Raw genomic sequence first — 15,184 nt, 5'->3', positions numbered from 1 at the left:
TACCTTTTTCTAAACACCACATCATTTTGTGGGCTGGTATTTCCAGAATATGAGCTGTGCATTTCTGAGTCATTCCTCTAAAACAAACCAGTAGCAGGAACTCATTTTGCTGGTGCTGCGTGTACTGTTGAGTTGACTGGAAAACAGGAGAGGAGAGGTTGAAAACTGTTGTGAATTTCCTTTTTTCCAGACCACTCTCTTCTGTAATTTCCATTTTTCATGCCCTGCCCTCCCACCACCGCCCAAATTTCCGGGGTTTTTTGTTCGTTTTTTCTGCCTCTATTCAGAGTACAGGACTCTGAGGCTTTCCCCAGGCACTTGCACAAACTTTAGAAACAAAGGATGTGACGTTGTGAATGTTTTCACTGCCCCAGACTCTGGATAGAAACATAACGGAAATCTCTCTGTTTAGGATTACTGGCGAGTGTCACTACAGCTATACATGTTGTATTTGTTTTAGCTTGAGAAAAAGGAGCATATTGCAGAGAAGAGCTCACCTTCAGCTAATAAACATGGAAAAGAATGTGGAGAGCCTATGGAAAGTGCAAGAAAAGAGAAGGTAAGTCATGCCTTACTGGTTTAGCTGCTATTATAAAATGAATGAAAGTCAGCAGATATTCTGAGTTGAAATGCTAAACCCCAATGAAAGTCATCTCTGAGATTTTTCTGAGGGCCTGTTTAGATTCATTTACCTCTTCTTGACCTCTGCATCAAGGGAGAGCTGTTCTGAGGTCTTCAGAGGCTTTTTTTTTAGTTGCTCTTTCCTCGTGTAGTCTGCCTCGCATGCATAGCACTTGGCAGTGGCAATTAACTGTAACGTATGCCTGAAAGGACTATCTTAACTCTGCACACTGTGTCCAAAAATAGGGCGTGATTGCTTTGCAACTGAAGAGGAGGGTTTCAGAGAAGAAATCTTTCCAGAACGGTGAGATTAAATGGATGGCATAGAACTCTCTTTAAAAAATATATATTTCTGTTTGATTGAATGATGTCTTTTCCAACACTGAAGTAGCATGGAGCAATATCTTTGGCAATTCTCCAGCTTCGTATCTTTAGAGTAATGGGTTAATGGTTATGGAAGCTATTGATATCTCTTACAGTAGGAAACTGATCTCCCTTCAAGAACAGTATCTACATGAGTGTTAGCGCCATCTTACGGCTCTAGGAGAAATTATTTCAAATACCCAAACAGGGGAAACCATAGATATTTTAATCTTTTATGTGCATTAGGAAATTCCAGGAGCTGAATTCAACTTGTTGCAAATATGCATTAAAAATAATCAAGCCTTAGAATTAATGCAGTTCTCCAAGCCAGTCCTAATGTTTTGGAACAAAAGTCCACTGTCTAGCACTGAGCATTTAACAACAACCACATTGCAGATTTTGGGAGTTTGGCATTCATCTGCTATTTCAGATGACAACCATCTTAGAATCTTTCTGAAAGCTAACTCTCCCACAACTTAAACCGGGTTGTACCAGCATGTTTTTGGCAAAGGGTCCTTGATGGTGGACTGAAGTGATGGTAGTAGGTGACCACTTACTTGTTACTCTAGCACATAAAAGAGCACGTAGAACAGGGGAGGCCAACCTGCAGCTCCAGAGCCATATGTGGCTCTTAATATGCGTCTCCTTGAATCTTTGCGCATGGTGCAAATGGAAGCTGGTCACTGTATACTGGTGCAAAGATTCAAGGAGACGCCATATTAACTTCTGAGGACCTACGTGTGGCTCCGGAGCTACAGGTTGGCCACCTGTGACCTAGGTGGTGTCATAATATGCCCATAGTATACCTCAGCAGCATACCTAGTCCAAAAGCATCACTTACTCCAGCTCTAAAGCCCATATTGATAAGATGTCATGACTGCTCTTTCCCTACTTGTTTGTTACAGGAGCGGGACTGGGAGAGTGAAAGCGAGATGGAAGGTGAGGCCTGGTATCCATCTAACATGGAAGAACTAGTAACAGTGGATGAAGTGGGAGAAGATGATCTTATTATGGAACCTGATTTAACGGAACTTGAAGAAATTGTTCCGGTTGATAAAGATAAAACAAGTTCAGAAATGTGTCCCTACGTGTCTGCCATTTTAGAACTGAAAAATGACCATAGCCAATTAAATAGGAGTGATGGCATATTTGCCCATGAAACCATAGACCCAAGTTTTGTGTCAGCAGAGGAAAGCATAGGAGCTTCCAGTGGCTGTCAAGAAAATGATGATGCAGTTACTAAAGCATCAAACCTAAATCTGGACACTGAACAGAAGCCAGATACATTGCAAGCAGACAAACTTCATAGGGATTCTAATTATCATGATAAGGAGAGGAAAATGGAAGGAAGCTGTGACTTAAAACCAGAAGATCCCCATATACCATCTGATCATCTGAAAGAAGAGACCCTCCAGCTCCCTGACCAGTTTACGGATGATTATAAGCAAACGGGATCACAAGAAACGGAGAGCAGAGAAGTCATGGAAATGCTTGTGAAAAGCACCAATGAAGGAGCAAGCCAAGGAAGCCAGGAGTGTCAAGAGACCAAGGGTAACTGCTGCTACTATGTTTGATTTTCTTTCAGTCGAGAATTCTTGTGAGTTCTCTCTCCCAGTGCTGCAGAGTTTAATCTTTTGCTAACAAGAATTCACGCTGCTGATAGCATGGCTTGTCCTTGGGCTGGCTCAGTTAAAGAACCACACTTCCATCAGCCAAGTTAAACTATTAGAGGCTTTTAGTCAAATGGTGTCAAAGAAATAAAGTCACTTTTAAGCTTTCTGTAAAGCATTATCAGGCATAGCTGTCACATCTGGGTTCATGTAAGTTGAGCTGAACTCTTGGAGCCTTCTGCTGAAAGCACATTGAATTGTCAATGAAAAGTGACAGTTCTTGCAGATCAAAAAGTATTAGAAGTATCTCTCAAGTCTGCCTGACTCCTACCCACATAAGAACTTCAGGGTCTGTACTTCTTACCTGAAATGCAAATATGTCATGGAAATATTTTGTGGATGAATATTTTTCATGCAAGTGGTATCACTTTTTGTAGAGACCTGAATTACCATATACAATTATTTCTTGTTTGTTTCTTGTAATATAACATGATAATTCAGTGCCAGAACATAGATATACTAACAGAATAAGCTTAATTATACCTGCCTACTAACATAATAGCTATTAGGAATAAACAGCTTCAATAGTGTGACATTTCCCAGTCATGCTCCCATTCCTACATCGCATCAAACCTAGATCAAGTGACGGCCAAACCTGGAGTCTTACAGCACGTAGAAGACACAGTTCAGTTCAGCTCCATGGCTGCTACTCTAGGCTGAATGATGGAGGTTGGGAAGAGTAACTGGTTAGAGATGTTCTGAGTGGAAATGCTACCAGCTCATCCATTTGCCTACCAGGCAGTCTGCCAATGCCCGTGTGCCTGGGGGCAGTACTGCCAGGTGAACTACCTGGGGATCAAAGGCACTAATGCTTCAAAAGTCTTAGGCCAGCTGTTTCCCTAGGCTTTCCCATTCCCTGTGCAACCTGCTGGGTTGCAGCTCACAGCCTGAAAATCTTTGGGGCTCTCACCCTTTCCACAAAGCCTAGCATATTGGCTTCTTTCTCAGAGCTGGGAGCACGTAAGCCTCTGGGTAAAATGGGTCCTCTCAGGCTCGGCTGTAGTATGCATAGCAGCAGCTTGGAGATCCTGAGTGCTCCAGTTCAAGGTAGGGCTTGCAGGATTTTACAGCGTCCTGCTGCTGACCTGAAGCCTGGAAATCCTGGGAAGAGCTTGATGTTCACGCAGTAGCTGACCTGCCAGAAGTCAGCAACTTGTTCCTGGAGAAGGCAAATAATACAAATTCTCAAAACATTGCGGAGAGGTTTGTTGTAAGCCAGGGGTGGGCAAAATGCAGCCCTCTAGGCCATTCTATCCAGCCCGCATGGCCCCTAAAACATTTAGAAAATTAATATTTATCTGCCCCTGGCTGCCTGTCATGTGATCCTCAGTGGTTGCCAAAACTCAACAAGAGGCACTCCACCTGAAATAATTGCCCACCCCTATTCTAAGCCAGAAATGCAGAACTCTGAACGCCAGCCCTGGGAAGGTGAAGGGGGTTGGTTCAGACCCAGTATGTTTCTTTTGTGAGAGAGTGCAGTCCTTACTCAGGTAAAATTCCCAGTGTGGTAGGAATTTTGCTAGACTAAAGACAGCTGAGGCTATAACCGCAGGCTGAGAATCAGGATGGCGTATTCTTAATTTTGTATCTTAATAATAAGGCCAGGGATCCTGAATGCTTTTATGTTTAGAAAAGAAAAGAAAATTTCCAGGCTTGGAAAGGAGGGAAAGACCATTTGTTCTAAGCAGGCTTAATCCTTCGTGGCAAATGAACACACTATTTTTGTGAATGTTAAGTCTGCTGTCTGCATGTATTTAACATGAATAGGGACCTACCTAAATCACGGTTTTACAGATTTTGCAGAAACCATGAAAAACAGTGGGAAATCTGGCAGTGACTGCAATTTCCTGCAAAATCAACCAAAAAAAGTGGTAGTGATGTAGACTGAGTAAAGGCACCTTCTGCCAGTCAGTGGCAAGAGGCAGGGCCGCCATGAAATGCCCGTGAAATTGGCTCTGCACGCTGCAAGCAAGATGAAAAACCCATTTTCCCACCGTGTCTCGGGTATGTCCCTAAACATGAATACAAAATAATGGTATTTGTCAGTAGCCCTCTTATATAAAATGCCACAAGTACCAGTAAGAACATTTTCTCTCTCTCTCTCTCTCTCTCTCTAATGACACTAGGCAATTAGTCAGATGGAAAAATTCATAAGCAGCAAAAACAAGAAACTGTTTACTGAAAACTTCATAATTAGGTTGGGAGTTTCTTTTTGGCTAGTTATTGTCAGCCGCATGGTGTTAAACTGAATGGACATCATCTCTAGGTCATGTTTAGCATCTGGCTTCATCGAAAAAGTGGTTTAGATGGAATTGTTAAAGCTACTGTTTTCATTCAGTGCATTTGTTTGTCTGTTAAGTGAATTCTAGATGCACAGAAATGAAATCTCCTGAATACTCAGAGGTGGAATCTAAACAAATGCCTCCTTCACTGGCCTGGGAACAAGAGGATGTGTTCACAGAACTCAGCATTCCTCTAGGTAGGTTTAAACATATGCACCTTGGGAGCAGCGTTCCTTCGAAGCTGCATGGCTGTGCAGGTGCACTTATGGCATGCTGCCAAGTGTACCTGCACAGCCGCACACACCACACAGCCTAGAAGGAATGCTGCTTATGAGTCTGAGACTTTACCTATTACAATACCTTGAACTTGCAACAAGATGTCACTTGAAGGCTGCTAATTGTATTTATTTGTCAAAACAAATTACAGGAGAATTGGAAGAGGTAGATATAAGAGGGGCTTAAACAATGAAAGAACTGGGATTTTTATTCCAGATGATGATTATAATTGTTTAGGACATTAGGGATATCTGTTAATGGCACTGATGAGCTAAAAGTGAGCACCTTTGGTCTTCAGTGTCTAAAGCATAGAGATGACACAGGATATGTCTACACTACCCAAGAAGTGAGGCTAGTTAACCAGCACTGAGCTCTGTGCTGCTGTGGCTAAGCTGCTAACAGTAGCCCAACTAAATAGTTTAAAGCTAGCTCAGGTATCTCTGCACTACACTGTACTTCCTTTTGGGACTGTGGTGTACACATTGACATTCCTAAGGAAATTGGTTGGCCTTTGATAGGAGCGTTGGCCAGTGATAAGGAAACCTTAAGAGTGGAGTGATCTTCTCATTTTCTCTCTAGAAGAAGGAGCTTTACATACAATTCAAAATCTTGTGACATAACAGTATCTAGTGATTTCGCTCCTAAAATTACTGATTATATTACACAAGCAAAGATCAGCAGCAACACACACACTGTGATCTGCACTAATATTGGCATTCTTGTGGATGGTTTGTGTAACTTGCACATAAATTTGCCAAAAGTAAGTATTGTAGCAACAAGATCATCCCGTTAGGCAACAAGACTATTTATGTCCAAAAACTCAAATCCATGTATTATCTGAAAAATGTTTAAATGGAAATGCATATAATATATAAAAGAAAAGGCATACAATGCATAGTTGAAGTTTGCAGGTTTAAAGTTGTCATTTTTAACTGTTGTTGATGGATATCCCAGCATTTGAAGTTCCTTTAAGTGAAATGGCAAATAGTACATGTGGGAATTAGCTGTCTTTACCCCTTACTTAAATCACGTTTTTTTTCCTCATAAAAAGCAAACCCTAAAAGTACACCTGCCATTTTTAATGTGATTCAAAATCCTTCAACAGGTATGGAATTTGTGGTGCCCAGAACTGGGTTTTATTGCAAACTCTGTGGACTCTTCTACACAAATGAAGAGACTGCTAAAACAAGTCACTGCAGGAGTACTGTTCACTACAAAAATCTTCAGGTAAAACCAACTCATCATTAGCTTCATATAAGTAATGGTTTGGATGGTATAAAAACGTCAGGGTGCTATAAAACAGCTTCTTCATGATTCACACACAACTCAGTAGCATGGGCAGAGTTTGTGTGATGCCAGGGACTAGCACAGTAGCCTGTAACCTCCAGAGCCCTGAGATTCCCTCAGACAAATCCAATTCCTGTGGTCTCAGTCAGGGCTGAAAATTAGTACAGAAAAATCAACTTGAATGCCAGTTTTAAAAACAAGAGTTTCAAATACTGTCTTAGCTGCTGCTTGCTCACCTGAGACTGGTCTGTTACTATCCTGACCCTACACAAAAATTTGAAAACAGAGCCAAGGACAACAGTGTAGTAGGGCACATGGCTTTTTGCGTGCATGTGCCTCAGCATACCGGGTTTCACCGAAGATGCCTGCCAGTCTGGCTTACGTCATTCCCATGAGGGCCAGCTTCCCTGATTTGGTGGAGCCACACAGCATCTATAAAGGGATCGTTTTTTGTCCTCCTGCACCATCTATGTCCTGGTCTCAGGTAACTCAACTGTAGATCCATGTATTCATCTGAGAAGTCTGTAGTTTTGGACTCTCCAATCAACTCCAGAGCCTCCTTACACACAAGTCTAGGGAACTAAGAGGGATATATTGAACATGTGAGTCGCTTCTTCCTGCTACAAAGGGCTGCATAATGCAAGTACTGATGGACAGCACAGCTGCTATGGGCTGTTTGAACAGGGAGGGTGAACTGAGGTCAATTCTGCTGTCAATTCCGTTGGTAGAATTTCTATATCCAGAATGGCATTGTACGAAGAGCAATTTCTGAGCCTGGGGTGAGGAAATCCCCAGCTGTTACCTGCAGCAGAAATTTCTCTTTCTAATTAATGGTCTCTGAATGATGAAATAGTGGCCAATATATTTTGCAAATAGGATTCACTCACAGTCCAGCTCATCACCACCTATCTGAAAAACAGATGTCAAGGACAGGTCAAAGTTTAGACTGCATTATGGATGCATGTACACTTGCTTAGTTAGGAGAATTTCTATATGCACTCCCAATATTGCTATTTTAATGGACTCTGAAGTCTGTACTGTGACAACTGTTTGGGAACTATCTGTAAAGGAATTACACATGCACAGTCATCCCAAGAAGAAGACATGATGACTTACGGCCTCTGTCCGTATTCTTTTGGATGTATTTTGTTCATGTATGTACCAAAGACTTCTTCCATCCTGCCTCTTCGACAGTCAGCACCAGCATGCCACTTTGAAAGCACTGAAAGGTAATTACTGCAGCCAGGACCTTTTTAGCATTTGAGCTAAGAGCATACGGTCAAGTATGTCAGCATTCTGCCCCAACAGTGCCACTAGCAGTTTTTGCCTCCATCTGCTTTTTCACAGGATGCCTAGTACAGGATATATAGTAAATCATAACAGTGATTGATTACACTGAACCACTTACATTTTTTTATAAAAAGCATTAGCAAAATTTCCTATATTATCCACACCTGTTACACAATTTAAGAACAACTCCAATATAAATACAATCTGGGCAAAGTTTGTTTTAGAAATGGACCAGCTTCTTCCTACTGTCGCTCCAAAACAATAGACTCGTCTTTGGAAGCTGAAGAATGGTCTTGCTTCACCTCCCATTTAAGCTGCACACATGAAACTTGAAGCAGTGAACCAGTGTGAACTTCTCTCTCAAAGATGAAGGTCATCAAGTTATGAGTCTGTGCCATGTATATTAGTCTCACACACAGACACCACTGAAAGAAGAGACATGTGGCAGGTGAAAGAGTGATCATGTGCATGTAGCACTATTGCCATGAGGAATCCTTTTTCTCTCACTGAGGCTGCATATTTGGGTAACTGATCCAACACCATAGCAGTTGCACATACCTGGTGAAATATGTGGCCTCGTTGCCAATGACTGGTGGCATTAACAAACCGAAACATGACTCTGTTTAAGGCATTGAAGGAACTGGCATTTACTTGGCTGAGATCCACAGAGAGGAGCATTTTACCAGTTGTTGGGTTTGTGTTCCCTAATGACACTCCAGTGATTCTTGTATACAGTGCATGCCATGTAATGGTGTATACAAGCCTTTAATCAGACAGGGTCTCAGGGGTTGTCTCAGGGATTTGGCCCATGAAGCTATTGGATGTAGTCTACAGTTGCTGGGGAGCTTGGCCCGTGCTACAACCAGGCCATGGGGAAAAGTGGTGTTAAGAAGTGGTGCTGGTGGCAGCAGCAGAAACCAGGTCCATACACCAGCTTACCTCCAATCTGAGCAGAGTCATTTCATCTACTGCTAGGAAATGTTGCTGGCCACCGGTCTAGATTACTATATAGGTGCTTTCGATGATCCTCACTGGACACTGCTGCATCATTTTGCCTCCAATTTTGTATGCCCTTTTCTCAGCCCAGGGCATTACCAAAAAGTCAGAAGCTTCACCAACTGCGTATGTATTTTATGATCAAATTTACACCTGCCCTGTTGGTGTTAGATTCCATCATTTAAAAGCAACTCAGGACAGGCCAGGCTGTTCAATATTACCAGTGGTTTATTGTTGCCTTAACTTCTCCTTCCCTTAAAATGAATAGACTTGCATGCACAACTATTTAACTTATCATACATATTAAATCAGGAGCTGCATTTGTTCTCAGCATTATTTTATTGTATTCTAGCTCCTTGTTGGAGCTACTCCTACTTTACTCCATTGCAAGCACAAATGATCTGCACAGTCTGATTGTAGCAGGCAGCTTGGTACTCCTGCTAATCTAAAGGAAGGCAGGCTACAGAAAAAGCAGGTTACAGGTGAGGCAGAGGGCAATCATGGGAACCACATGACCCCAAAAGGGGCTGGGCTTGAAGGATATAAGCTCAGGGCTTAAGTTGGACAGGCAGTTTAGCCCTAGGAGTCATGGAGGGAAGAGCTCATGGAGCTGCAAGAGGAGCCTCCGATAAAGCATCTAAACTGTGTGGAAGCACCAGTAGTTTAGGGATTGAGGCTGTAGGGATGGTGGAGGTCCCAACTGGCCCAGGAGTACAGCCAAGACCCGAGGAATAGGGGCCAAGGCTGAGAAGCAGGGCCACAGCCAAAGAGGGGTGAGAGCAGGCAAGGTCAGGGACCTGCAGCTGAGGAAGAGAGAGAACCAGGATCGGGACCCATAGCCTGTGAGGGGCAAGAGCTAGGTCAGGGACCTGTAGCCAAGGTGGGGTGAGAACAGGCAGGATCAGGAGGCCCATAGCTCAGGGGGGACAGAGTCTGTTGGAGAGAATTAGGCTTAAGCCCAGGAGGGGCAGAGAAAGTAGCCCCAAGTCCCAGAGGGTTGAGGTGGGTCGAGGTACAAAGGCCCAAACCCAGGAGGGGGCGGGAATGGTTAAAGGCACAAGGGCCAGAGGCCTCAACAGTGGCAGACTATTCCAGGTTTAGAGGCCCACATTGACAGGAGTAGATGCTGGGGCTGAAGGCCCACAGATGAAAGATTGACTGGATTGGAAAATGGGGCTTAACACCCAGCGACTGATGACATCCACAAGGCTTGGGCATGGCTATAAGGGGAGATGAGGTAGTCACATAATTAGCCCTTAAGCCCATGAGCAGTGATAGCTTTGTTCATGAGGACAAGACCTTGCTTGGGGAGCCCTGCAGCAGCCTCCCCTTTTTTCTTAAAAGCATGGTTCTATCAAAAGTGTGGTAGGCGAGTTGAAGGGGAGATGGCCTAAAGAAAGTAGAGTGACAGGGTCTAGGGCTTGCTCCAGGGGTGACTGAGCATGGAACAAGAAGTGAGGTTCTCCTGGACTGTAGTTCTCTCCTGGCTCTGCCATTGATTCTCTAGGTGACGCTGAGCAAGTCGCTCTGTTTCTTTGTCCTGTCAGCCTTGAGGAAGTTTACTATGAGATAGCTATATTTGATGCAGATGTAGGGATAAATTCCCTTAACGTAGACAGGGCTTATGTGTGTTTTCTACCTCCTGGGAGCATTACAAGAGTTAGCAAGAGTGCACTAAAGCTGTAAACCGCTGTGCGCCAAGTATCATCAGTCTCCATAATGACACTCTGTTTTAATTTGATGACAGAAGTATCTCTCGCAACTTGCAGAAGAGAGTCTGAAAATGAACGAACAAGACAGCAGTCTGCCACAGGACGACACTGGAATTGTTCCTCGCTTTGAGAAGAAAAAGTTGTGATGCCAACGAAGAGTTGGAAATGGGTGAATGCCAATATTTCCTTGTTGTTTTCTGACATGACCGTCAATTTGCACTGTACAGGGGAATGGAAAGCACAATAAAGAGCATGTTCCATGCATTTATGCCCAGAGTGCCCCTAAAAAAAACAAAATGCCTGAAATAGTTTCCCACGGTGAAGCAGTGCTGGCATATCTCTAACAAGCGGAGCTATTCTTTCTCACACTCTGCCTGTTGGGAGCAGCTTCCCGCATTAAATTGGATTCTCAGGGATTCTCAGCGTTTTCATTTGGGTGTTGGAGCGTGTTGGGTCAGGCTGAGTATTTAGAAGTGTCTAGCGTCCTCCAGTGGAAATAATCAGAAAGGAAATGTCTGGAGTGAAATGAGCTTTAATGTAGTTGAAGAAGTATCCTTCGCTTCACTCATTGCCATAATGAATAATAAGTTATGTATGCGAGTCCTAAATGAATGATAAACATTAGATGGGCGAATGTAAACTCCAGCTGCATCTGTGCCTTAGAGAACTATTTTATGTCTGTAATGTTAGGACATGAAGTCAGTGTCATATAGAGGAAGATGCAATTTCTGTCCCAGACATCTTGCAATCTAAATCCAGTGCAGTTAAATTGCATAAACTGAAGATTAATCCCCTTCATGTTCCTTCATCTCCTTCACTTCCCATTCTTCTTATCTGGTGGCCAGGCCACTCTTCAGCCATTTCTGGTTTTGAAAACCTTCCTTCAGAAAATTCTAAAAAGCGTGCTTTCTCCATCTTAGATTAAGCTCCCACAAAACACGTTATAAAGGCTACATATTCGGATCACAGTGCTTGTTGAACTACAAGTCTATCCTTGGTGTGTTTTATTTTAAACATGTTTTTCTAATCTCGGCAACCTTGTATTTCCTGTTCTTTATGGAATTTGGCCAATGCTGTATTGACATTTTCTGTATTTTATTATCCTGCTATTTTTTATGGCAAATATAACAACTCATGGTTCACAGAATGCTGCAGTGAGAACACAGGATGCACCAGCAGTGCTGATGTTATTATGTGCCATTGTTTCTGCACAGTGTTGTGCTGAGTATTATGCACAGCCCCATTGAAATGCAGCTTGCAAATTTCAGATTAATTTCAATGGGGCTTTGTGTAGCAAAGTGAAAGTCTGACAGCCGTCGCCAAAAACTGATCCTGCAATTACACCTTCACAAAATGCACTGGAGAATGCAGACAGATGGTCACTGTGTTACTATAGAGGGTTGGAAAGTTTTTTAAATTTCAGTGAAAAATGGGGTGGGCGATTTTACAAATTCCCCCCTCCCCCCCGTCCCATCTTTTGCCCATTTCTGCAGTCAATCCCATTAAAATTTCTGGGACTGGATGCACAGCTTCTAGCAGTAGGTGGTGGATGTGGGAAATCTCTTTTTCCAGAAAGGCCCATCCATCCTTGAGAGCAACATTAATACTACAAAATAATGCAAAATGCTTGTTTCATTTATCCTGAAACTGCTCCCACCAAAATGCTTGTTTCATATAACCAGTACCATCAGCCGTATCCTTCTGCCTCTGGAATAGCTTTCGTCACAGCGCCGTCTCCATTTTGTTGTTCGCTGAGGTCCCATTTGCCTGGTGCGCATGTGCCTTCATTTCAACAACAGATAATGCAAATGGCAGATGTTGTATCCTCACTTCTCCAGAGTTCAGGGATTCTTTGGAGATCAGATTTGGAGCTGGCTTATTGGGAAGAGATACAATAGTGAGATGCAGAGGTGATCTTCCCTGGCATTTGGAGATATTTGGATTTGGGCTCATTTTTCACTTAACACAGGATTTTTATTCTTAAAAAGCATGAAAAGCAAACATGTTTTGCTACACACATTCTTATTATATTATAATAATATTTGAATTCAGTGATATAGGTGCAAGTGTGTATTGGAAGGTATAAAAATTATGGAAATAGAAGCAACTTCCCTGCCTTCGCTGTCCAAAGCGGCTACGGTACTTTGCACAGACGGAGTGAACAGAATTACCCACATGACCTTGCAGCACAGTAGGTCCAGGGGAAAATCGCCCAAGTGTAAGCACCTAATTTTTATATACAAAATGATTACCCCACTGGGGCCAGGATTACTGGCAGATAGTTGCACCATCTGGTTGGGTTTGATGTGGATGGGAGGTAGAGCTCGTGTTGCTCCAAAGCCACCTGCTTCTAGCAATTTATCCTCAGCCCAACTGAAGTAAGAGAAGAAATGCTTTGATTATCATTATTAATATTATTTATTTATATTGCAGTAGTACCTGCAGATCCAGCCCCTTTGCTCTTGGCGCTGTGCAATCGCACGTGTTCCTAGGCCAAAAAGACAACTATTATTGTGAGAATGTTACGTTCTTTTATTTCCAAAATCTGCACATTTTAAAAGCAGAAGAAAACCAACCCCACGTCTTAGACTAAATACTAACAATCTGTGCAATCAGTTTTCAGCCCAGTGCAATTTGAAATGAAGTCCTTCTCACCAAACAGGCCTTCATGACCATGCTGACAGGTGCATCACTGAGACAGCTCTCTCACCTGTCCTGCTGAGAGTCAACACATCTGGAAAGGTAGCTTACTTGCCTCTCTCAGCTGCTGTAAAATACATTGTTTCTTTTTTTTGGCTTGTTATATTTAAAATCTGAAACTGAATCTAAGATGTATTATTTTTTTTAGTTGGTATAGGTCTTCACAAATATCATTTTCACTACGTATATTAATATATGTATAGCAGCAAGCAGTTTCAAGTCTAGCCAAAAGTTATTTATTATTATTTAAAGAAGAGCTTCCTCAATATTTATGAATAATCTCAACATGTCTCAACCAAAGATTTCACTTTTTAAACAAGGAGTGTGTTTTAGTCTGTGCAAAACCTTGATGGATTTCAAATGGTCTTTCATATCAAATGCAACTTGCTTTTTCTGAGGTAAAAATAAAATAAAATAATTGAAACATTGCCCCATAAGACTTGACAAATTGTAATACTGACTTGAACACTAAATTAGTGTCAGGCTGGTTATATTCAGGGTTTTTCTATTTTCTAACTATTAAGGCTGTGATTTGTTGAATTATACTTGAACTGGACCAGATGTACTATTTATTGAGCTTATACAATCTTGTTAATTTAAATTTTGGCTTGTAAAACATTGGAAAGTGTTGGTTCTTGTTGAATTATGTAGGAATTGTCACCAGCAGTAACTGCTCTGTGTAACTGATTGCAAAGCATTTCAATTTGTTTCTTAAAAAGAATGATTTTAATAAAGAGACTTTTAAAGCATGCTCTGTGGGTAGTAATTGCCACAAGGGTAAATTGCACTTGATTTTGCCAGAGAAAAATCCATTAGAAACCTAAATAAATAAAGCAGAGAATTGGTGTGTGCTAGGAACGGAGGGCAAGAATACCTGCTTGCAGATATACTTTTCAAAAAATGATTATCCTTAGAGGTGCCATGCCCCCAATACCCATATTTTTAAGCAATACTTCTCAGAATGTGGCTCTCTCTAATTACTAAAGCTGTTCCTGATCTCTGCATTATCACCCTTCAAACTCATTAGGGGAGTTTAATCTCCAGCTGCTTGCAGCTGTTCGCACTCCTCCCTCTACCTAGATTTCCTCTCATTCTTCTATCTTGTTCAAAACATTGTCACCAAAGGCCCCTTTCTGGCCAATTCTACCCATATCCTGCTTGTCCTCCCTGTCACCTTGATGATGAAGTGAGCTTCAGCCCACAAAAGTCTGTGCTCCATATATGTATCTTATTTAGTTAATCTGCATATATACCCTGCCGTCTGACTCTCCTGCTTGTCATCTCCTCCTCTGGCTTTCATTGCACTAGTCTCCTCTCAGTCTGCCTGCGTCTCTGGCTGTTCCTTCTCGTTGATGGGTCATCTTCTGTGCTCCCAGTTTCCCAACTGGGTCTGCAAGGTGCACGGCTAAGACTGATCCTTTTCTCCTTTTACATCTTTTCTTTGGGTAACATCACCCACCAGGAATCTATGGGAACAAACGCCCAGAGAAGAATCAGTCACTTAAAGGGTAAGTAACTGTTCATTTTCTCTTATCTCAACTGAAAAAATTTATAGAAAGTTGTAAGAACAAAAGCGGTGGGAGAAGCCTAGCATACTGAATCTGCTGAGATTTTACTTGGGGTGGAAAACAAGAGAGAAGGAGCTATTAAGGGAGGAGGCAGAAAGAACCAGTGAAAGCAATCTATCACCTTTTGGATAGCAAGTTGTGTTTGCTGATTTTTGTATAAATGGGGACTGTGGCAATGGCAACAGTCGTCGGTGAGGTACAAACAAAGATGGCTTGCTTGCAAGGCCCAGGTTATGCTTAACCAACAGAGCCAGATGAGTGAACCCTGCACGTAGATGCAGTGCCCATTAGCAACAGCTCGCACAAAATCTCTCTTCTGTCTTGGGCTTTATCTCTACTTGAAGGGGTTTGCCAGGGCTGCTTGGCTAGTATAGGTATACTAGAAAAACTTGTAAGGTGGAGACTTAACTTCTCCTGGC

The 15,184-nt window shown here is 42.3% G+C and overlaps 1 protein-coding gene across 3 annotated transcripts in view; it reads left to right on the top strand.

The window, feature by feature from the left end:
• Nucleotides 1-13,946, top strand: part of RBM20 (RNA binding motif protein 20) — a 143,740-nt gene extending 129,794 nt beyond the window's left edge. For all 3 annotated transcript variants that reach the window (XM_019556225.1, XM_019556226.1, XM_019556224.1), the window contains 5 exons: nt 461-559; nt 1,890-2,535; nt 5,014-5,133; nt 6,318-6,439; nt 10,533-13,946. In XM_019556225.1, the coding sequence (XP_019411770.1) occupies nt 461-559; nt 1,890-2,535; nt 5,014-5,133; nt 6,318-6,439; nt 10,533-10,643 (1,098 nt within the window). In that variant the 3' untranslated portion in view covers nt 10,644-13,946. The remainder of the gene's footprint in view (nt 1-460; nt 560-1,889; nt 2,536-5,013; nt 5,134-6,317; nt 6,440-10,532) is intronic.
• Nucleotides 13,947-15,184: the final 1,238 nt, after the last annotated feature.

Source organism: Crocodylus porosus, unplaced genomic scaffold, assembly GCF_001723895.1.
Source record: "Crocodylus porosus isolate Cpor-Errol unplaced genomic scaffold, CroPor_comp1, whole genome shotgun sequence".
NCBI lineage: Eukaryota > Metazoa > Chordata > Crocodylia > Crocodylidae > Crocodylus > Crocodylus porosus.
Note: the sequence above shows the minus strand (reverse complement) of the source record. Positions and strands in the feature narration are given on the sequence as shown.